At 43.4% G+C, this 24,635-nt stretch overlaps 1 protein-coding gene across 2 annotated transcripts in view; it reads right to left on the bottom strand.

Annotated features, from left to right (window-relative positions):
* The window catches only part of LOC140719391 (voltage-dependent T-type calcium channel subunit alpha-1I-like), a 542,293-nt gene extending 519,145 nt beyond the window's left edge, over positions 1-23,148 (bottom strand). For both annotated transcript variants that reach the window (XM_073034006.1, XM_073034007.1), the window contains exons 1-2: positions 23,056-23,148; positions 21,385-21,518 (exon numbers count right to left, since the gene is read on the bottom strand). In XM_073034006.1, coding sequence (XP_072890107.1) covers positions 21,385-21,518; positions 23,056-23,148 — 227 coding nt within the window. The remainder of the gene's footprint in view (positions 1-21,384; positions 21,519-23,055) is intronic.
* Positions 23,149-24,635: the final 1,487 nt, after the last annotated feature.

The following is a 24,635-nucleotide window of genomic DNA, read 5'->3' as shown; positions in this document are numbered from 1 at the left end:
TTTCCGCTGCTGGTCCCTCGATGCAGACTGGTACTATGTTCCCTCAAATTCCCCTTCCTGAAGTCCATAATCAATTCCTTGGTCTTGGTCAACACCTCTCAACCAGCTGATCTATCTTGCTCTTGTACGCCTCCTCATAATCATCTGAAATTCTGCCAAAAATTATCTGCAAGTTCATTAATGGCATTTGAACTTTGCCTAGCCACACCATCATGGGTGCACAGAGAGTGGAGCAGTGGACTAAGCATGCATCCTTGAGGTGTGTAGTGTCAGCCTGCAAGGAGATGTCATTTCCAATCTGCACGAACTGTGGTCTCCAGCTGACGAAGCCAATGACCCATTTGCTGACGGAGGTACTGTGGCGCAGGTTTTGGAGGTTTGATTAGAACTGAGGGTATGATTGTGTTGAACACTGAGCTGTAATCAATAGACAGCAGCCTGACGTAGGTATTGCAGTTGTCCAGTGGAGAAGCAGTGAGAATGCATCTGCTGTTAGACATTGTGATGATGGGCAGCAGGTCGAGGTCCTTGCTTAGGCAAGATTTGATTCTGGCCACGACCAACCTCTCAAAGCATTTCCTCACAGTAGCTGTGAACATAACGGAGCGATAGCCGACTGGCAGATCACGCTGCTCTTCTTGGGCACTGGTATGATTGTTGCCTTTTTCGTTGGTCCTGTTTCTTTGCTGCTGGGCTCAATGACTCAACCTTGACCCCTCCCAGCTCAGAATCAGAATCAGGTTTAATATCACCGGCACATGTCATGGAATTTGTTGACTTTGTGGCAGCAGTACAATGCAATACATAATAACAGAGAAAAACATAAATTATAGTAAGTATATATATTAAATTGCTAAATTAGATAAGTAGTGCAAAAATAGAAATTTTTAAAAAGTAAATTAATGCTTGTTGTCCATTTAGAAAGCGGATGGCAGAGGGGAAGAAGCTGCTCCTGAATCGTTGAGTGTGTATCTTCAGGCTTTGAGACCTCTTCCCTGATGGTTGCAATGAGAACAGGGTATGACCTGGGTGATGGGGCTCCCTAATGATGGACACTGTATTCTTCAGGCATGGCTCTTTGAAGATACTACATAGGCTAGCACTCATGACGGAGCTGACTAAGTTTACAACTCTCTGCAGCTTATTTCGATCCACTCATCCATCCCCGTACCAGACAGTGATGCAGCCAGTTAGAATGCTCTCCACGGTACATCTGTAGAAATGCTTGAGTGTCTTTGGAGACATACCAAATCTTTTCAAACCCCTAATGAAATATAGCTGCTGTCGTGGCTGCTTTGTAGCTGCTTTGTTGGCTAACCTTCAATTCATTACTTCTCAACAACCTACCCATAAATCCACTGAAGCCCTATCTCACAGGGATGACCAAAAAAACACACACAATATTCTGCACACACCATAAATACAGAGCAACAAACACAACATACTGGGGGAAACTCAGCAGGTCAGGAGGCATCTATGGAGAGGAACAAACAGTCAACATTTCAGGCCTGGAAAGGCACGGGGAACACGCCAGAATGATAAGGCGGGATCGAGGGAAGGAGTACAAGCTGGCAGGTGATAGATGAAGACAAGTGATGGCTTGGCGGGGAAGGGGAATGAAATGGGAAGCTGGGAGGTGATAAGTGGAAGAGGTCAAGGGCTGAAGAAGAAGGAATCTGATAGGAGAAGAGATGGTAGGAAGGGAAGGAGGAGTGGCACTAGGGGGAGTTGATGGGCAGGTGAGGAGAAGGGATAGGAGAGGAGCCAGAATGGGGAATGGAAACAGGAAGTGATCAGAACTTAGAAAAATCAATGTTCGTGTCAGCAGGTTGGAGACTACTCGGGTGGCAGATGAGGTGTTGCCCCTCTCACCTGAGTGACCCCATCCCGCAATAGGAGAGGCCATAGACCAACATGTCTGAATGGGAATGGGAAGCAGAATTAAGTAGTTGGCCACAGAAAAGTTGTATCTGTCACGGCCAGAGCGAAGGTGCGTACAAGAGGAGCCCATTCTTCCCATCGTGTTCATGCAGAACTACAATGGACTTTTCCTCTCCACTGACAGCCTTGTTCGGTTTAGCTCTCCAGGTCCTCGGACAGGGGGGTGAGGGTCTCTTCCTTTATCTAATTCTCACGCAGTGCGTTCCAGACCCCCGCCACCGAGTGAAACAATTTTACATCAACTCGCGCTCCCCTCCTTAAGAAACTGCCTGGCCCCCTTCGATTCCAAGCTCCAGCCCCCGTTGACTCGCCTGTTCAGGGCTTTGTTAGCCCTGAACAATGGGGTGCTTGTGTTCTAGGTAAAATTGGAACTGACTGATCTACTGTTGCTGCGTTTCAGTTCAGTTTCCCATGGCAGTGGAGACCACTCCTCCTGTAACTAGCCCCTACTGCACATCTCTGAGCTGCTGTCAATAACACAGCTAGAAGCAGGGTCAGAGAGCATGCACGTCGCATGATCCTGACCCCTGAGGAAAAATATCTTTAGCAGCAACTGTAGTGTGAGCACAGAATGTATCTTTATAGATCTGCTCTTTTGTTGTCAGCTAATTCTTTTGCTGTTCCTTCAATCACCACCTGCCTGGCTTTTAAATAGTCACTGGCTCGAGTGAAGTGCACAAAGACGTCCAACAATGATATTAGCAGTAGCTTTTGATTACTGGCTGCAGCGTAGAATTACCCTTACTTCTGAATCCAAACTTTGCCCCTCTCTCTCCTTAAATGTGCATCCTCTAGTAACTTACACCCTGGAAGAAGGATTCTGTCTGTTCGATCCATGCCTCTCCTAATTTTATAATCTTCTGACAGGTCTCCCCCTCAGCCTCAGATGCTGCGGAGAAAACAACCCCAAGGGCTAAGGGTGGTTTTACATTGCCAGACAAGGTATTACTGAAGGGTGTGCTGTACAGTCAGAGGTAAAGTGCACAAGATGATCGAGTAAACGGCCAGAGACCTTTTCCCCAGGGTGGAAATGGTACAGCACTGAAGGGAGTATATTTAAAGTGGAGGTTAATAAGTTCTTGATTAGTCAGGGTGTCAAAGTTTACTGGGAGAAGGCAGGAGAATGGAGTCGAGAGAGACAATAAATCAGCCATGATGGAATGATAGGGTAGACTCAATGGGCTGAATGGCCTAATTCTGCACCTATATCTTATGGTCTTATGGAACAGTGTGGAGGGCAGTGTAGGTGTCAGGAGGTCAGGACTGAGTGGTACTGGTGTCAAAGTCTGGCTCCAGGGGACTGAACTGGCCCTCCAGTCCAGCTCTAGGGAGTGCTGTACAGCTGGGAAGGCGGTATTGAGGATGCTGCCACGCTATCGGGGAGGCCTGACGCAGAGGAAGCTTTTGGGGTCACGTCTCATCTCGGCACTGGAGAGGGCATCACATGGCCATCACCTGAGGATGAATCGGTATTTTGGGCGAAATAGTAGCATAACATAGAACACCACAGTGTTAGCCCATCTTATAACTTACTCTAAGATCAATCTAACCCTTCCCTCCTAAATCGTCTTTCATTTTTGTATCATCCATGTACCTATCTAAGAGTTTCTTAAATGCCCCTAATGTATCTGCCTCTACCACCACCCCCAGCAGGGCTTTCCACACATCCACCACTTTCTGCATATAAAAAAACTTACTTCTGACATCTTTCCTCCAATCACCTTAAAATTACGTCCCGTCATATTATCCATTTCCGCCCTGGGAAAAGTCTCCTGCTGTTCACTCGATCTATGCCTCTTATCGTCCTGTCTGCTGTAACACTATAGCAGCACCAGTGTTCAGTTCCACGGCTGTCTGTATGAAATTTGTACATCCTCCCTGTGACCACATGAGTTTCCTCCGGGAGCTCCAGTGTCCACCCACATTCCAAAATTAATTGGTCACATGAGTGCTCGTTGGACCTGCAGTTCAACAGTCCAGCTTAATATCAGAGAGTGTATACAATGTACAGCCTGAAATTCTTACTTTCCACAGACATCCTCGAAACAGAAGAAAAAAACTGCCAAGAATAAATGTCAGAAAAAACATAAAAATCCCTAATCCCCTGCCCCCCCCATACACAAGCAGGATCAACCATCCCCCTTAATATTCTAGCATAAAGCATCAGCAATCCCACCACCCAACATGCAAGCAAACGCAAAGCCTCCAAAGAGAGACCATGGTCTACAGTCCATCAAAAACCAACTGCTCACGCCAACATTTCAAAATCCCACTGGTTCTCTCTCACTCACTAACTAACAAGGGAGGGACAGATCTCATATCTCACTAACAAAAGAGAGACAGATATTGTTCCTTCCACAGTGACATGGGCCTTGTTACTGTGTTGTATCTCTAAATAATAAAGAATATACAACTGAACTGGCCTTTCAGCCCATCATAACTGTGCTAAACACAATGCAAAATTTCTTCCACCTTCATATCCCACTATTCCCTGCATATTCACGTGTCTATCCAAAAGCCTCTTAAATGCCCCCTGTTGTTCCTGCCAAGTAGCCCCTTCTAGGCACCCATCACTTTCACTGTAATAAAAATAGCTTGCCCTGAATTCCTCCTTTAAACTCTGCCCCTCTCTCCTTAAATGGATATCCTTTGATAGTTGACATTGACATTGGGAGAAAGATGGTGACTGTCTGTTCCTATCCACGCCTCTCCTTATAAGCTGCTAACAGGTTGCCTTTCAGCCTCAGATGCTGCAGAGAAAATTACCCTCAGGGCCAGTGCTAAGGGTGGTCTTAGTAAGGGATGGTTGAATGCACTCGGCCTTTTCTCCTTGGAGCGACGGAGGATGAGAGGTGACCTGATAGAGGTGTATAAGATAATGAGAGGCATTGATCATGTGGATAGCCAGAGGCTTTGTCCCAGGCCTGAAATGGTTAACACGAGGGGGCCTGGTTTTAAGGTACTTGGAAATAGGCACCGAGAGAATGTCAGGGGTAAGCTTTTCACAAAAAGAGTGGTGAGCGCGTGGATTCACTGCCAGCGGCGGTGGTGGAGGTGGATACAATAGGGTCTTTTAAGAGCCTCTTAGATAGGTACATGGAGCTTAGAAAAAGGGCTATGCGGTAGGGAAATTCTAAGCATCTCTAGAGTAGGTTACAGAGTCGACACAACATTGTGGGCTGAAGGGCCTGTAATATACTGTAAACTTCTAGGTTCAATGTTCTTGCACGGTCAGACAGAGCGTTACTGAAACGTGTACCATGCTGTCAGAGGGGGCAGTGTTGGTGGGGAAACATGAAAGAGGGTACTACATGTCAGAAGGAACAGTGTTGTTGGTGGTGCTGTGTCGTAAAGTCTGGACTGAGCATGGCATAACATCGCCGGAGGTGGTGTAATGGAGAAATACATATCTCGGTTCGAAACGTCGACTATCTATTTATTTCCATAGAAGCTGCCTGAACTGCTGAGTTCCTCCAGCATGCTTTGGATTTCCGGTATCTGCAGGCCTTTTCGTGTTTATGAAATGCATATGTTATTGGATTTGCTGATTCACTTGGCAAAATGTGAGAATGAGGATGGCTTCAGTGGATATAAGTGACCTGGAGGGACAACTATTAGAGCTGTGGTCTTCTGATAAGGTGTTTGGAGGAAAGTATAGGGGAGATGTCAAAGACACAGTACTGTGCAAAAGTCTTAGGCACATATCTACAGCGACTAAGACGTTTGCACCGTACTGTAGTAATTTTATGTATTGCACTGTACTGCTGTCTCAAAAAAAAAGCAAATTTCATGACATACGTGAGTGATGATAAACCTGATTCTGATCTGGGTCTCTGTTGTGGACTGAAAGTGGGAAGGGGTCAGGGAGAGGGGAATCATGGCTGAGAAAAGGGGAGGGGAGAGGGGAGGGAGCGAGAAGCACCAGAGAGACATTCTGTAATGATCAATACACCAATTGTCTGCTTACACAGAGTCACATGACCTGCTGGATGTAGCGGCTGAGGCTGATACATTATGGACACTTAAAAGACTCTTGAATGTGCACACGGACAAGAGTATTTTAGAGGGCTATGGGTATGTACAAGGGAAGGATTAGATTGATTGTAGAGTATATTGAAAGGTCAGTACCATATTGTGGGCAGACGGGCCTGCACTGTACTGTAATGTTCTATGTTCTGTGTTTATCTGGTATTTAGAAGTGTTTCAGGAAAAATCTTCTTTCCCTAGACCTTTAAAATAAAATCCTTTAAATAACATTCCAAACCTGCTGTTTCCAGAAATACTCAGCAATAGTCAACCGAAAGGCAATGGGACAGTGAGATTTGAGCATAACAGCTGGGCGTGAAAGTATAGGAGTTTGAAATGAAAAGCTCAGATCTCCAGGTGGAATACACAAGCTGTGGCTGCATTGTTGAGAAAAAGAAGAGTCAGGGGGGTGGACACTTGATAAAGGGTTTTAACATCATGAAAGGATTTGTTGAATAGACACAAAAATATTTTCACACGTGTGTGAGTGTGTGTGTGTGAATGGAGGGAGGGGTCATCGATATAAGAGGGCTGCTAATCTGGGAGTTCAGAAGCAGCTCTTTTCTCCTGAAAGCACTGGAAATGTGGAACTTGCTCCCACAGCGGAGATTGAGGTGATCAGACAAGATGGAGAGGCTGGGCAGGCTAGGATCCATCATTAGGGACCACCACCACCCAGGTCATGCTTTCTTCTTGCTACTGTCATCAGGAAGGAGATACAGGAGCCTCAGGTCCCACACCACGAGGTTCAGGAACAGCTATTGCTCTTCAGTCATCAGGCTCCTGAACCAGTGTGGATAACTTCGCTCACCTCAACTCCAAAAGCATTCCACAAACTATGCTCTCGATATTTATTGCTTACTTATAAGGTCATAAGACCAAAAGAAGCAGAATTAGGCCATTTGGCCCATTGAGTCTGCTCCACCATTTCATCATGGCTGATTCATTATCTCTTTCAGCCCCAATCTCCTGCCATTTCCCCATATCCCTTCATGCCCTGATTAATAAAACCTTAAGATATAGGAGCAGAATTAGGCCATTTGGCCTATTGAATCTGATGTGACGTTTCACCAATCATGGCCGATCCATTTTCTCTATCAAATCCAATCTCCTGCATTCTCCCCGTATCCCTTCATGCCCTGACCAATAAGACCATAAGATTTAGGAGCAGAATTAAGCTATTTGGCCTGCCGAGTCTGCTCTGCCATCTTTTTAAATATATATTTTCCTTTTTTGTACTTGCACAGTTTGTTAAATTTTGCATGTTGGTTGTTTGTTCGTCTTTGTTGTGTGTGGCTTTCATTGATCATATTTCTTTGTATTTATTGTGAATGGCTGCAAGGAAATGAATTGCAGGGTATAGTGACATATATGTACTTTGATGATAAATTTACTTTGAACTTCATCCTTGGCCGAGGGACACTGAGGGGCAATTTTATAGAGGCGTATAAAATCAGGTGGGGCATAGATAGGATGAACGCACTGTCTTTTCCCCAGTGTAGGAGAATTCTGTGTTATTTTCCTGGGAAAATCAATCAGAAACTAGAAGGCAAAGGTTTAAGGGGAAATCGGAACTAGAGGGGCAACGTTTGTTTTGCAGAGGGTGGTCAGTGCATGGAAGGAGTTGCCGCAGGATTGAGACAACTTTCAAAAGTCAGTTAGACAGGTACATAGGCAGGTAAGGTTTAGAAAGATATTGGCCAAATGCAGAGAAATGCGATTAGTTTGGATATATTAGCTGGATTGGCTCCTTAAGGTAGTTATAGTCAGGGATGGTAATGGGGACAAGCTCCCACTCCCTATTAAATGCTCCCGATGGTGTGCGTCTCAACTTGTTATAGTCAGGGATGGTAACGGGGACAAGCTCCCACTGCCTATTAAATGCTCCCAATGTCGTGCGTCTCAAATAGCCTCTGACAACCAAGTCCAGCTCCTGGCCTTCATGTGTGACTTAACTACTAAGCCCGGCAGAACCATTTCTACTGACAGGAGAAGGGCCAACAGTGGGTTAGTGATGCCTTAAACCCAGTCGCTTTGGGGAGATGGGGCTTGTCAGCTGTGGTTGGCAGCTCATCTAGGAGAAGGGAAACACTAATCTCAAACCTCCACTGCCTTGGGAAAAGCAACGGGAGTAATCCCCGAGGAAAAAATCTGGAGCTGCGGTCCCTAAGGCATCCTGCATTGAGTTCAACTCTGACTTGTAACTCCTGCAATGCTGGTGGTGCCAAACTCTATCGGTCTCTGCCGTTCCTTTGGATTCATCAGCTGTGTGGAGAGGGGGGAGCCTACTGCATGGGGAACAGCTTGCTCTCCGTATTGTACTGCCCTGGCTTGCGTACCATGTAGACAGTTGGGACACAACATCCAGCATCAATGGAAGGCCTCAGACTAGCTGGATAACATGGACGAGCCGGGCCAAAGGGCCTACTTCTAAGCTGTAGAAGACCATAAGACATAGAAGCAGAATCAGGCCATTCAGCCCATTGTCTGCCCTGCTGTTTTATATACTAGATAAGTACATGAGGAAGGATATGATGATTACTGGGAGGAAGCATGAACACCAGCAAGAGGAGGTTGAACTAAATGGCCTACTCCACTGCTCAGAATATTTATTAGCGATTGCTTATCTTCCAGCCCTTTAAGTAGCTCCAACGCTAGATTTGATCTGGTTTAGCACAATGATTTTTCTTCCGCTTTGTCCTGCAGGATCAGTGTATCTGTTAATAAAATTAAACCATCCACTTGTGACTGCTGCTATTATCTTCATTAGCACTCCAGTTATAACACATAGCCTGACACCCAGTGACAGCTTGCAAGAATGCCAAATGAGCAACAGGTTTCTGAGAGGCCAGCCGTTCAATTGACCCTCACCTCACTGCCCATTTCAATTTATCAGTAACAGATTAAAAATGAATCATACCTGGTGCTCCTGACGAACAACCAGACTCTTTTTTTTAAATCATTTTGGGATCAGTTGATTGTGAACTGGGCCAATATTTATTGACACCAGAGATTCTACAGATGCTGGAAATTCAGAGCAACACACATAAAATGCTGGAGGAGCTCATGGACCAATTTACAATGGTCAATTAACCAGCAATTGGCGCATCTTTAGACTGTGGGAGGAAACCGGAGCACCCGGAGGAAACCCACTCGGTCGCAGGGAGAAGATGCAATCTCCTTATAGGCAGAGGCAGGAATTGAACCCGGGTCACCAGTATTGTAAAGCATTTCGTTAACCACTACTGTGCTACCCACCACCTTGCTTTCCACCCTGTCTGACTTGTACAATAATAAACATTTAATTAAATAGTTCTAAATGTAAGATTTGTACTTCATTCTTCTGGAGAACATTTTCTTCAGGTTTAACACCACCTGTCAATGTACTTACCCAAACCTCTTTTAAATAATAAACAAAAGAAAGTCTGCAGACGCTGAGATCCAAAGCAACACACACAAAATACTGGAGGAACTCAGCAGGTCAGTCAGCATCTATGGAGGAGAATTAAGAGTTGACGCTTCAGGATGAGACTCTTAACTCAGGACTAGAAAGGAAGGGGGAAGAAAGCAGAATAAGAAGAGGGGAGGGGATGGAGTACAAGCTGGCAGGTGATAGGTGAAGCCAAGTAAGGGTGAAGGTAGATGGATGAGGGAAGGGAGGCTGAAGTGGGAAACTGGGGGGGGCGATTGGTGGAAGAGTTTTAAATTTTCATTGCCATCAGATTTAGGAATAAGGACGGTCTTGTTTTCCTTCATCAGGGTGGGTGTTTTACCCTCTTTAATCCTAGAAGAAAACGTGCTGTCTTTTACCTCAGCTGTGCACTATATGGAACTCAGCAGGTCAGGCAGCATTTATGGAGAGGAATCAACAGCCAACATTTCAGGCCAAACCCTTCATCAGGACTGGAAGTGGGGGGGGGGGGGGGGTGGAGAAGAAGCCAGAAAAAAAAGTGGGAAGGGGGGGAAGGAGTACAAACTTTCAAGTGATAGGTGAAGCTAGTTGTGGGGGGGTGGAGGAGGGGGGATGAAGAGGCAAGCTGGGAGGTGATAGGTGGAAAAGCTAAAGATTGAAGGGTTTCAGCCCAAATTTATTCCTCTCCATTGATGCTTCCTCCCCTGCTGAATTCCTCCAGCATTTTGTGTGCGTTACCAATATTTATTATCTTTATTCTCTAACTATCTTTGAGAAGATGGTGGGGAGATGCCTCTTGACCGTTTCAGCCCATGGAGTCACAGAGTAACAGGGCATAGAAAGAGGCCCTTTGGCCTAACTTGTCTATGCTGACCATGGTTCCCACCTAAGTTCTGACCATTTGCTCACATTTAGCTCATAGCAAGGGGTCCATGGACTCCAGGTTGGGAACCCCTGAGTCAAAGTCACTGTTTCTTTGTTACTCTACCTTGCTTTCTGGTACAGGCTGACCCTGTCCAAAGAACCTTCTGGAGAACATCATCTCCAGATTTAACACCACCTATTCATGTACTCATCCACATCTTTTTTAAATAATAATCACAAAAAAGTCTGCAGATGCTAGAAATCCTGAGCAACACACACAAAATGCTGGAGGAACTCAGCAGGTCAGGCAGCATCTATGGAAATGAAGAAACAGTCGATGTTCTGGGCTGAGACCCTTCTCCGGGACTGAACTGAAAGAGGGAAGATGCCAGAAATAATGTGAGGGGGAGGGGAAAGAGGATAGCCGGAAGGTGATCTTTTGAATAATGTTATTGTACCTCAACCATTTCTTCTGATGGCTCATTTGATCTGCATACCACACTCTGTATGAAAAAGTTACCCCTCAAGTCCCTTTTAAAATTTTCACTTGTTCATATTTAACCTATGCCCTCTAGTTTTTTGTCCTTTTAACTGTGTGCCTGTGTGCCTTCATTCAATCTATACCCATGATTTTATATACCGCTACAAGATCACCACTCAATCTCCTACATGCCAAGGAATAAATTCCTAACCTGCTCAGCCACTCCCTATAACTCAGGCCCTCAAGTCCCGGCAACGTTCTCACAGTGCTTCTCTGCACTCTCTCCAGTTTAATGACATCCTTGAATGTTTAAGATCAGAGCCAAGAGGTTTAACAGGGAGATCGGGGGCAGGTTCATCAAGGAAAGGGTGGTATATATTTGGATGAGCTGCCAGAAATAGTAATTCATGGATAGGAGGGGTTTAGAGGGCTATGGGCCAGATAAGGGTAGATGGCATTAGATCAATGGTCAACTAGAGTTGGCATGGGTGAACGCAACTCCGTCATGGATGGTCCCACACCCAGTTATGTAAGGAAGAGGGTTGGCCATGGGGCTAGCAACACCATTCACGTAAAACCCAGAGCTAAAGAACAACAACAGAAACTCTAAGGATCTCATTCATGAGAGAAAAAGGATCCTTGCCTAGAAGATGTATGAAGTTGTGTGTTGAAAGCGGAAGTCACAGAGCTGATCAACCTTCAGCCCAGGACAGAGGACTCTGTCGAGCTACTAAAGGCAGCCTATGTCCTCCTAGGGGTGATGGGCTTCAGAAGGGGAAGATGGGTGAGTGGGCTAAAGGGCCTGGTTTTATGCTGTATTACTCTATGACTCCCATAACAAGGGTGACCAAAACTCTACACAATACTCCAAGTTCTGTGAATGTGCTCTGACGGTGTTGTGAGGATGGACGCCCAACGTTGATTAAGGAATGGTGATATGTATTCATCAGCATGGTTATAGATTCATCCAGCACTGAAAATGGCCCTTCAGCCCTTTGAGTCAATGCTAACCATTCAATGCTCAGATTGTTTAATGTCATTTCCAGTACAGAAGTGTAATTAGAACAAAAGATTTGTTATTCGATCCAATGCAGCACAAAAAACAAAGGATAAAGAACATAGAGTAACAAAAAATACACAATAAATATAAATCACACAATCTAATTATATAATTATATAAGCTATCTTATGCACGTCCATAAAATGATGCTAGGCTGTACATAAGGTGATTGATGGGTGATAATACCGTAATGGTGGAGTTAGTGGTTGGAGGTGTTGATCAGCCTCACTGCTTGGGGAAAGTAACAGATTTTGAGTCTGGTGGTCCTGGCGTGGATCCTACGTAGCCTTCTCCCCAATGGGAGTGGGCAAACAGTCCATGAGCAGAGTGGGTTTGGGATTCTTCATGATGTTACTGGTCCTTTTCTGGCACCTTGCTGTATACACATCCTTCATGGTGGGTAGGCTGGTGCCAGTGATGCACTGGGCAATTTTGACTACAAGTTGTGGAGCCTTCCTGTCCACTGAAGCACAGTTTCCTTACTGAGCATGTGTGTGTCAAAACTAATCCAATTTACCAATACTTTGTTCATTGTCCGATAGTTGCCTTCTACCCTTATCCCTCTAAATGGCAGACATTGTAGTTTTAATAGTTTCTGTCAGGATATCCTAGGTGAAAACACACAATGCATTTTGTAGATAGTATGCTCTGCAACCACCGTGGTGAGGGAGAATTCATCTTTACTTGTTTAGAGATACAGTATAGTAACAGGCCCATCTTCAAGGAGCGATGCCTCAAAAGGCGACGTCCATCATTAAAGACCCCCATCGCCCAGGAGATGCCTTGATCTCATTGCTACTATGAGGAAGGAGGTACAGGAGCCTGAAGGCCCACACTCAACGAGTCAGGTTAAATTTCTTCCCCTCTGCCATCCAATTTCTGAATTGACATTGAACCCATGAACACTAACTCACTACTACTTATTTTTTATTTTTGCTCTACTTATTTAACTATTTTAAATATATATACACACCCATATATTTACCATAATTTATGTTTTTTCTCTATTATTATGTATTACCTTGTACTGCTGCCACAAAGTTAACAAATTTCATGACCTATGCCGATGATATTAAACCTGATTCTGTTTCCAATTCTGGCCCAACGAGCCCACGCTGCCCAATTACACCCATGCGACCAATTAACCTACTAACCCGTATGTTCTTGGAAGGTGAGATGACGCTCGTGCGGTCACGGGGAAAATGTACAGACTACTTACGAAGAGTGGCAGGACTTGAACCCGGATTGCTGGCGCTGTGGGAGCGCCATGCTACCATCCCACCCTGTGAATGAATATTTGGTGTGGTGAATTGCTTTGTTTTGGATGGTGTCAGCTTCTTGGGAGTTGTTGTAGCTGCATTCAGCAAACTAGGTGAAAAACGCTCCATTACCCTCCTGACTGGTGGAAACCCTTTGGAGGGCCAGGAGATGCTATAGGATATCAAGCAAATTACTGCTGCAGCTGCAGTTCTGGTTGCTGAGCCTGTTTAGTTTCTGATCAATGGTGATCCTCAGGATGTTGACCATGGGCAATGTGACAACACTAATCTCAATGAGATTAAGGGTAGAGGATTAGCTGGGCTGGTATTTAAATTGTCCGATCCTTGCATTAGGACTGAGGCCCTGCCACCAGTGAATCACTCTGGGCCCAAACTTCACTGCCAAGGAAACCATATTGATCTCTCCATATCAGCACAGCACCCAGAGTGATCCAACCTTATCCAACTCTCAACCTTTCCAGTCTATATGGGCCAGCATTTAGATTGTCCAAACAGTGGATTGTAGCCTGCAATGGGACTTGGGCTTCATCATGGCGAATTACTCTGGGCCTAAACTTGCCGTCCATCGGTTTGCTTCAGACCTGGGTTTCGCTGCTGAAGAAGCTGTTCTCAGCCTTTCCAATATGGCTCAGTGTTTGGAGTGATCCACCCTCATGCTGGGGTTAGTTGGATGGGCATCGGAACTCCTCTGTCCTGTCTGCTCCCCTCTGAACCATTCACTCCAACCGGCATGGCTCCAAATCCAAGTGTGTTGATTTTGCAGGGCACATCCTGTGAACTGCTTTGCCTTTGCTCTCTTCTTCATTGCTTGCAGTGATAGTTTATCACAATTTACTTCAAATAAAGTGTTATCAATTATGGTTTTAATCAAATTCCTTTGCTTCTGAATTACCAGTAAGCTGTCGCCTATCTTCAGTAGCGCTATCTTAAACTGATGTCAGGCTCACCGGCCTATAACTTCCTGGTTTATTTTTAGAGTTTTTCTTAAACAGCGGAACAACATTGGCTATCCTCCAACCCTTCAGTACCTCACCTGTCAAGATGGATGATTTAAATACCTCTGCAAGGGCTCCGGCAATTTCTACACTTGCCTCCCTCAGGGTCTGAGAGAGCGCCTATTCAGGCCCTGGGGATTTATGCACCCTATTTGCCTCAAGGCCGCAAAACACCTCCTGTTCTGTAATCTGTATGGAGTCAATGAAGTTGACACTGCTTTGCCTCACATCTATAGACTCTCCATCACCTGAGTAAATATAGATGCAAACAAAAGCACTTAAGATCTCCCCCATCTCTTTCAGTTCCATGCACAGATTGCCATTCTGATCTTCTAGAGGACCAATTATGTCCCTTGCAAACGTTGTGCAGTGATGAGTGAGTTCAAAGTTCAAAGAACATTTATAATCGAAGTATGTGTTCCACATACAACCTTGAGACTTGTCGTCTTGCATGCAGCCAGAGAACAGTCACAAATATCCCCACACAACAAAGACCGTCAAATACCCTTTGTACAAAAAAAGAGCAAATCACACAAACAATAAAAAAGTAAACAAATCATACATCATCCCATCTGCTGTATGAATATCTACTGTGTGGTTTGACTGTATTGAGATCAACTGTATGAACATATATTGTATGAGCATCTACTGTGTGAAGATCAACTTTATGGAAATGGACTGTATGAATATCTGCTGCATGAACATTGTCTATGTGAAGATCAACTATATGGAGATCAACTGTATGAAGAACAACAGTGTGAAGATCTGCTAGATGAAGATTGACTATGAAGATCAACAGTGTGAAGATCTATTGGATGAAGATTGACTGCATGAAGTTCAACTATATGAAGATCAGCTGTGTGAAGATCTGCTGGATGAAGATGGACTGTATAGAGATTGAATGTATGAATATCAACTGTGTGAAGATCTGCTGGATGACGATCTTCTGTATGTCTCTACTGTGTTAAATTGGGAAGTACACCATCTTCTGGCCTTAGGATAGAAGAAAGGTCATTGATTGAGGCAGTCATTACCCTATCAGCATCCTGAGCCAACATGGATAACTTCACTCACCTAAACCCTCAGCTGATTTCACAACCTACAGACTCATTTTCAAGGTCTCTGCAACTCATGTCTGCAGAGTTATTTATTTATTCTTTTATTCACATAATTTGTCTTTTTGGCAAATTGGTTGTTAATTAGTTAGTTTATGTATAGTTTTTCATAAATTCTATTGCATTTCTTTATTTGCCTGTAAATGCCTGTAAGAAAATGAATTTCAAGGTAATATATGTTGATGTACTTTGATAATTATATATTTATTTTGACCTTACTTACTTTGAGCCAGCTGAAGATAGTTTGGCCCAGGACTTTTCATTGAGGAACTGCTGCTGAAATAAAGATTAGTTTTATCTGCTTTGTTGCTAGTTGTGCTCTGTGTTATTCTGCTGAGCATTCTGGATGTGCCACGTTGGAGTAGGAATGTGTAGCAACACCTTTGGGCTATCCCCCACGCTGTTCACACAAATGGAGCGTTTCACTGTACGTTTCAATACGCACGTGATACATAAACTTGGATCTTGAATCCCTGCCATGGGAGTGTTTGATGAGATAGGAAAGATGGAAATTTTTCCATTTCTGACCTGTCTTGACTCTCACAAAATGCTGGAGGAACTCAGCAGGCCAGGGCACATCTATAGAAAAGAGTAAACTGTAGACGTTTCAGGCCAATGGAAAGTATGATTGAAATGGGTCGATTCTCATTCCCATTCTGAGATGTCAGTCCATGGCCTCCACTACTGCCACAATGCAGCCATACTCAGGTTGGAGAAGCAACATCTTATATTCCATCTGGATAGCCTCCAACCTGATGGCATGAACTTGTGATTTCTCAAACTTTTGGTATTTGCTTCCCCACTTTATAATTCACCATTCCTGCTTCCCTCTCTCATCTTATCTCCTTACCTTCCCATCACCTCTTTCTAGTGCTTCTCCCCCTTCTCTTTCTTCCGTGGTCTTCTGTACCCTCCTATCAGATTTCTCCTTCTCCAGCTCTTTATCTCTTTCACTAATGAACTTCCCAGCTCTTTACTTCACCCCTTCTCTCTTTGGGTTTCACCTATCATCTGGCGTCTTGTTCTTCTTCCTCCCCTCCCCCCACCTTCAACTCTTCTTTTCCAGTCCTGATGAAGGGTCTCACCAATAGTTTACTCTTTTCCATAGACACTGCCTGGCCTGCTGAGTTCCTTCAGCATTTTGTGTGTTAATTTGGATTTCCAGCATCTACAGACTTTCTTGTGTCTGTCACAATGCCTTGTGTCTGCCCAATGGGACATTACTAAACGAGCTTTAGTCTGTACTGACCCTGTGCTCTCCCTGTCTAAGAACAGATTATGCCAAAATTTTTGCCTAGAGTGGAATACTCCAAGGCAGACAGTGACACCACTGAGCTCAATAAGCAGAGATTTCAAAAGAAGACACAACTTTTCATTATTAAGCCATGTTTCTCATCTGATGAAAGACAACCTGAAGAAAAACATACATTTTTTCAGTTACTGCACCGACGCAGGTGCCTTCTTTTACATGAGGTGCAAAAATCGAAGCCTCGTCTGACCACTCAGGTGGAAGTAAAAGATTCCACAGTGAATGAAATAGTTTTTAAAAATCTGCAATGTTGGTCATCTGATATTAAAAAAAGAAAATTCTGGAGGTCATAAGGCTTCCATGGCAATCTTCATCTCCGTCTTGACCTATTAACTTTATTTAATAAATAAAGTTTATTTATAAGACATAGTCCATTCAGCCCATCGAGTCTGCTCTGCCATCCCTCTCTACCTCATTCTCCTGCCTCCTCCTCATAACCTTTGACACCCTTACAAATCAATAGAACTTAGAACATAAAACAATACAGTATAGGAACAGGCCCTTCGGCCCACAATGTAGTGCTGAACCAATTAAAGTAGTAATCAAATAGCCAACTAATCTTCTCTGCCGACACAGTCTCCACTTTAAATAAACTCAATGACTTGGCAATGAAATTGCCTGTGGTGATGAAGTCGACAGATTCATCATGGCTAAATAAATTTCTCCCCATCTCTTTTTCTACAGATGCTGCCTGACCTGTTGGGACTGACCTGTTCCAAGCACTTCCTGTACTACTGTTTCATAAAAGAACAAGGGTGGGTGATGGGGTAGAGATATACAAACCCCATTTCCAAAAAGTTGGGATATTTTCCAAAATGCAATAAAAACAAAAATCTGTGATATGTTAATTCACGTGAACCTTTATTTAACTGACAAAAGTACAAAGAAAAGATTTTCAATAGTTTTACTGACCAACTTAATTATATTTTGTAAATGTTCACAAATTTAGAATTTGATGGCTGCAACACACTCAACAAAAGTTGGGACAGAGTTAAAATAAGATTGAAAAGTGCACAGAGTATTCAAGTAACAGTGGTTTGGAAGACTCCACATTAAGCAGGCTAATTGGTAGCAGGTGAGGTATCATGACTGAGTATAAAAGTAGCGTCCATCAAAGGCTCAGTCTTTGCAAGCAAGGATGGGTCGTGGCTCACACCTTTGTGACAAAATTCGTGAGAGAAATGTTAGTCAGTTCAAAAGGAACATTTCCCAACGCAACATTGCAGAGAATTTAGGTCTTTCAACATCTACAGTACATAATATTGTGAAAAGATTCAGAGAATTCAGAGACATCTCAGAGCGTAAAGGGCAAAGTCGGAAACCACTGTTGAATGCACGTGATCTTCGCGCCCTCAGGCAGCACTGCCTAAGAAACCGTCATGCTGCTGTGACAATTATAGCCACCTGGGCTCAGGAGTACTTCAGAAAACCATTGTCACTTAACACAGTCCATCGCTGCATCCAAAAATGCAACTTGAAACTGTATTACGCAAGGAGGAAGCCATACATCAACTCTATGCAGAAACGCCGGCGAGTTCTCTGGGCCCAAGCTCATCTCAGATGGGCCGAAAGACTGTGGAACCGTGTGCTGTGGTCAGATGAGTCCACATTTCAGCTAGTTTTCGGAAAAAACGGGTGTCGAGTTCTCCGTGCCAAAGATGAAAACGACCATCCTGATTGTTAACAGTGAAAAGTGCAAAAGCCAGCATCTGTAATGGTATAGGGGTGCATTAGTGCCCACAGCATGGGTAAGTTGCATGTATGTGAAGATACCATTGACTCTGAGGCGTATATTAGGATTTTAGAGAGACATATGTTGCCATCAAGGTGACGTCTCTTCCCGGGACGTCCATGCTAATTTCAGCAGGACAATGCCAGACTACATTCTGCACGGGCTACAACAGCGTGGCTTTGTAGACACAGAGTGCGTGTGCTTGACTGGCCTACTGCCAGTCCATATCTATCTCCTATTGAAAATGTATGGCGCATCATGAAGAGGAGAATCAGACAATGGAGACCACGGACTGTTGAGCAGCTGAAGTCTTATATCAAGCAAGAATGGACAAAATTTCGAATTGCAAATCTACTACAATTAGTTCCAAAACAATTAAGAAGTGTTATTAAAAGGAAAGGTGATGTAACACAATGGTAAACATGCCTCTGTCCCAACTTTTGTTGAGTGTGTTGCAGCCATTAAATTCTAAATTTGTGTATATTTACAAAATACAATTAAGTTGGTCAGTAAGACTATTGGAAATCTTTTCTTTGTACTTTTGTCAGTTAAATAAAGGTTCACGTGAATTAACATATCACAGATTTTTGTTTTTATTGCATTTTGGAAAATATCCCAACTTTTCTGGAAATGGGGTTTGCAGTACGTCTCTATCAAAGGAGGTAGAAGATGGTCCTTCGCTCCACTAGCTTTAGGCAAGGTGTAGCATCTTTTCATTAGCCCACCCCTTCCCCCCCCCCCCCCCCGATCAGGGTCTCACGAAGCTATGGGATGGTCGTGTGAGCAGTTGGCACACATCACAAGTCGTGGTAATGTGACCACTGATGCCAGGCAGACAATCTCCAAAAAGTATTGATAATGACAGGGGTCACCCTGCCTTGTAAAGACACTGCTCCGAAGAAATCATCGGACAAAGTCAGCATGGATTTGTGAAAGGAAAATCATGTCTGATGAATCTTATAGAATTTTTGAAGATGTAACTAGTAGAGTGGATAGGGGAGAGCCAGTGGATGTGGTATATTTAGATTTTCAAAAGGCTTTTGACAAGGTCCCACACAGGAGATTAGTGTGCAAACTTAAAGCACACGGTATTAGAGGTATGGTATTGATGTGGATAGAGAATTGGTTGGCAGACAGGAAGCAAAGAGTGGGAGTAAACGGGACCTTTTCAAAATGGCAGGCAGTGACTAGTGGGGTACCGCAAGGCTCAGTGCTGGGACCCCAGTTGTTTACAATATATATTAATGATTTAGACGAGGGAATTAAATGCAGCATCTCCAAGTTTGTGGATGACACGAAGCTGGGCAGCGGTGTTAGCTGTGAGGAGGATGCTAAGAGGATGCAGGGTGACTTGGATAGGTTAGGTGAGTGGGCAAATTCATGGCAGATGCAATTTAATGTGGATAAATGTGAGGTTATCCACTTTGGTTGCAAGAACAGGAAAACAGATTATTATCTGAACGGTGGCCAATTAGGAAAAGGGGAGATGCAACGAGACCTGGGTGTCATTGTACACCAGTCATTGAAGGTGGGCATGCAGGTACAGCAGGCGGTGAAAAAGGCAAATGGTATGTTGGCATTCATAGCAAAGGATTTGAGTACAGGAGCAGGGAGGTTCTACTGTAGTTGTACAAGGCCTTGGTGAGACTGCACCTAGAATATTGTGTGCAGTTTTGGTCCCCTAATCTGAGGAAAGACATTCTTGCCATTGAGGGAGTACAGAGAAGGTTCACCAGATTGATTCCTGGGACGGCAGGACTTTCATATGAAGAAAGACTGGATCGACTAGGCTTATACTCACTGGAATTTAGAAGATTGAGGGGGGATCTTATTGAAATGTATAAAATTCTAAAGGGATTGGACAGGCTAGATGCAGGAAGATTGTTTCCGATGTTGGGGAAGTCCAGAACGAGGGGTCACAGTTTAAGGATAAAGGGGAAGCCTTTTAGGATCGAGATGAGGAAAAACTTCTTCACACAGAGAGTGGTGAATCTGTGGAATTCTCTGCCACAGGAAACAGTTGAGGCCGGTTCATTGGCTATATTTAAGAGGAAGTTAGATATGGCCCTTGTGGCTAAAGGGGTCAGGGGGTATGGAGAGAAAGCAGGTACAAGGTTCTGAGTTGGATGATCAGCCATGATCATACTGAATGGTGGTGCAGTCTCGAAGGGCCGAATGGCCTACTTCTGCACCTATTTTCTATGTTTTCTATGTTTAAAGCAATGGCAAACCGCTTCTGTAGAAAAAAATGGAAAGACCATGATCGCTCATGTCAAACAATATTGCTAAATGTGAAAGCTTTTCATTACTTCGGGATTTGTGGGAGTTACTACCCCGCAACCATCGAGCTCTTGAACAAAAGGGGTTAACTACACTCACGTGCCCCATCATTGAAATGTTCCTATAACCCATGATCTCACTTTAAGGACTCTTTATCTTGTTAATTCGAATTCTCATTATTTATTGCGGTTTATTCATATTTGCATTTGCACAGTTTGTTGTCTTCTGCACTCTGGTTGATCTTTGACTGATCCTGTTATAGTTACTATTCTATAGATTTGTTGAGTATGCCCACAGGAAAATGAATCTCAGGGGTGTATGAAGTGTCATATATGTACTCTGATTATAAAATTCACTTTGAACTTCTAAGTTTACTGAGCATGAATTGGTTGCTGTCATAGAGTCATAGAACACTATAGCACAGAAACAGGCTATTCAACCAATCTAGTCCAGGATAACCTAGCCTTTTGTCTAGTCCCATCTACCTCACTGATAATTTTCCTTGATGTCCACTATGACCCCAAGCTTGGTGTCATCTGTAAGTTTGCTGATCCAGTTTACCACATCATCATTTATATCATTGACACAGATGATCAACAATGACAGACTTAGCAACTTTGTTAATTTTAAACCATCATTAACTCCTCACGGACCGACACTGTTTGGAGGTTAGAGGCATGCAGAGCAATTCGAGTTGTCATTCTTAACATGAATGCACAAATAGCGAGATGGAGATTGGGAACTGGTTCTGAGCAACATGCTGAAGAACAAAGCTTTGGTCTAGTTTTACATTTATACACTCAACTGTCATTTCAAGGTAATTGCAAATTTGTATTTTGCGGCTTTTAACATTAAGAGTTGATCCCCTATTGGCCCTCCCAGCCCTTACCCGGACATGACGATGAAGAAATCCAAGCGATTCCATGTGTCACCAAGGTAACACTTCTTCCCGATGATCCCTAAGGCAACCATCTTGATCACCATCTCCATGGCGAAGAAAATAAAGATGAAGTCATCAAAAGCCTGCAAAGCAACACATTGTTTCATTTGGCATTATCTTCCATTACATTTGTAGTTGTATTTTACTGACATCCTAGAGGAGCGTTTTGTCTTGTATGTGCAAGGACTGGGCTTCAAGCCGCGGTGTCACTAGGGGTGGTGTGGTGCAGTGTCCAGGCAACCAGGCTGCAGTCAGTGCTGCCCCCCCAACCCCATCCCCCCCCCCCCGTGTTCGCTCGGCGGAAGACCGTCTCTATTATGATCGACTGTGGATTGATGGCACAAGTTTTAGTCTCTGTTATTGCCTGATTGTGCTGGCTATCTTGTGTGTGCTTTGTACTTTGTGTGACTGTTGGTATTGTATTTTGCACCTTGATCCTGGAGTAACGTGGTCTCATTTGGCTGTATTAATGTATGGTTGAATGACAATTCAACTTGAATTGAACTGATTTTTATCAATGCTCTTTTGTCTATCCCCTGATGTGATGAAGGCACCAGCTGATTCCCTTAAGTCTGCACCCCTTGCCCCTGAAATCTGTCCCTATTGTTGAATCTCTGTGCTCCTCACGCCACCAATATCAGAAATGTTTTCACCTGACTAGATCCTTAAACTCTGCAATTTCCTTTCTGAATCTCCCCACATCATTCAAGATGTTCCTTAAGTCATTTACCTTTGACCAAGCTCCCGATCAAACACCTCAAATTCTTATTGCAGAGCTCAAAAGTCAAATAAAGTCATTCTCTTTTAGCCGGTAAAATTTTTCTATGTTAAAGATGCTATACAAATGGAAGCAACTGCAAGTCCCCAACAGTTACTCCAACCTCCCTGTTAGAGTGTATTCTGGAATCATGGAATACAGCAAATATTAATTTCAACACCAACCAGTCTTCAGATCTGAATGTGGATTGTAAAACAATGGGGCTGAGACTGGGGTTGGTTGTAAACTAAGAAACACGCCATTTGACCTGAGTAGTCTGCATATGCATAAATGTGGCCCAGAGTCAATGGGGATTAACATTTAGTTTGGATGTCTGCAGTACTGGTGTGAAGAAGGAGGTGTTAGAAAATTATATGTTACTCAAAGGAATCATTGTGGAAACATTGCAACTATAGAGTAGTCCTGCCTTTACCTTTGATCTGTAGCACATAAAAATGTCATTTAATAATGGATCAGAGAATTTTTAAGTGTCTCCAGTAAAATGCCTGCATGAGTGTTGAATAAAGGATTCTATATCACCAGCTTCAGTGTCTCCTGGTGACTTCACTTACACTCACAACACTCCCAACCCACCCAAATAATGTAAAACATAGTGGGTAACAAAGAGTCTGCTGGAGGAACTCAACAGGCTGAGCAGTATCTGTGAAGGATAAAAGAATGTAGGCATTTTGGCTGAAAACACTGCATCTGATTGAATTGAATTAATTTTATTACATAATCCTTCATAAACATGAGGAGTAACATTCTTTACGTTACGTCTCCGTCTAAATGATGCAATTTAGAGTGAGTATACTCGCTCAATGTCTGTTTTTGATAAAGAGAAAGAGGTTGAAAGGTCCTACCTGTAATATCTTACATCTGTCGGTGGAACAGTCCACGTCTTCACAGGGCTGGTACATTCCCAAAGTGACACAGTTCAACAGGATGACTAACATGCTGACATGCTCGAACCACGTGAGGATCTGGGGTTAAGGTCAAGAACTAGATCGTAACTCGATCTCCCGCGCAGGAGTGCTTTGTAAAGTTTCAATCATTCATAAGACCATTAGATATAGGAGCAGATTTTGGCCATTTGGCCCATTGAGTTGGTTCAGCCATTGAATCAAAGCCGATGATTTTCACAACCAAAAATTCAAAAGTTCAAAGTAAAGTTATTATCAAAGTACGTATCTTTTTCATATTATAAAGACAGCATTTTTCAAATGATGACACCAGTGAACACTGATTATCAATTATTGCAAGGATTGGACAGAGTGGATGTTGAGATGATGTTTCCATTAGTGGGAGAGTTTAGGATCTGAGAGCATTCACAGTGGAACAAAGAAATACAGTAGAATCAATGAAAAACTCCACACAGAGACTGACAAACAACCCACTTGCAGAGAGAAACTGTAAAAATACTTTTAAAAATAAATAAATAAATAGCATTGAGAAAATGAGCTGTGGAGTCCTTGAAAGTGAGTCCATAGGTTGTGGAATTAGTTCAGTGTTGACATAAATGAAATTACCTAGGCTGGTTCAGCCATTCTCCCACATTCTTTCCATATTCTTAACCACCTTTACCAATCAAAAATCTGTCAAACCCGACCTTAAAAACTCCCAATGATTTGGCCTGCACAGACCTCTGTGCCTCTATGGCAACAGATTCTACAGATTCACCACCCTTTGGCTGAACTCTGAGTGACTCTGGTTGAATGTCCAAGTTGGGTAGACCTTCATTGATTCTGTTTTGGCTATTATTCTATAGATTTATTGTGTATGTTCACAACAAAATTAATCTCAGAGTTGTACATGGTGACATATATGTATTCTGATAATAAATTTACTTTGAACTTAGAAGAAATTCCTCCTCATCACAGTTTTGAAGGGGCGTCCCTTTGTTACGAGCCTGTGTCCTCAGATCCTGGACTCTACTAATGAGAGTAGGGGAGATTCAAACAAGAGGACATGAGTTGAGAATTAGGGGGCAAAAGTTTAGGGGCAACACGAGGGGGAGTTTCTTTACTCAGAGAGTGGTAGCTGTGTGGAACAAGCTTCCAGTAGAAGTGGTAGAGGCAGGTTCAGTATTGTCATTTAAAGCAAAATTGGATAGGTATATGGACAGGAAAGGAATGGAGGGTTATGGGCTGAGTGCGGGTCAGAGATTAGGTGAGAGTAAGCGTTCGGCATGGACTAGAAGGGCCGAGATGGCCTGTTTCCATGCTGTAATTGTTATATGGGTATATGTTAAAATACCTTCATCACGTTCATTCTAACCAGGCCATGTAATAATTGGCAACCCACATTCAATAGCATCATCTTTTAAAACATGTTGTCTTTAAAACTTGAGAAATAAAAGCAGCATGTTATCTCCGTCCTGTGAGCTATTCTAACACTTGACAAGACTAGAATCAGAATCAGGATTATTATCACTGATATATGT

This window comes from Hemitrygon akajei, chromosome 31 (genome assembly GCF_048418815.1).
Source record: "Hemitrygon akajei chromosome 31, sHemAka1.3, whole genome shotgun sequence".
NCBI lineage: Eukaryota > Metazoa > Chordata > Chondrichthyes > Myliobatiformes > Dasyatidae > Hemitrygon > Hemitrygon akajei.
This window is presented reverse-complemented; position numbering and strand designations above follow the sequence as displayed.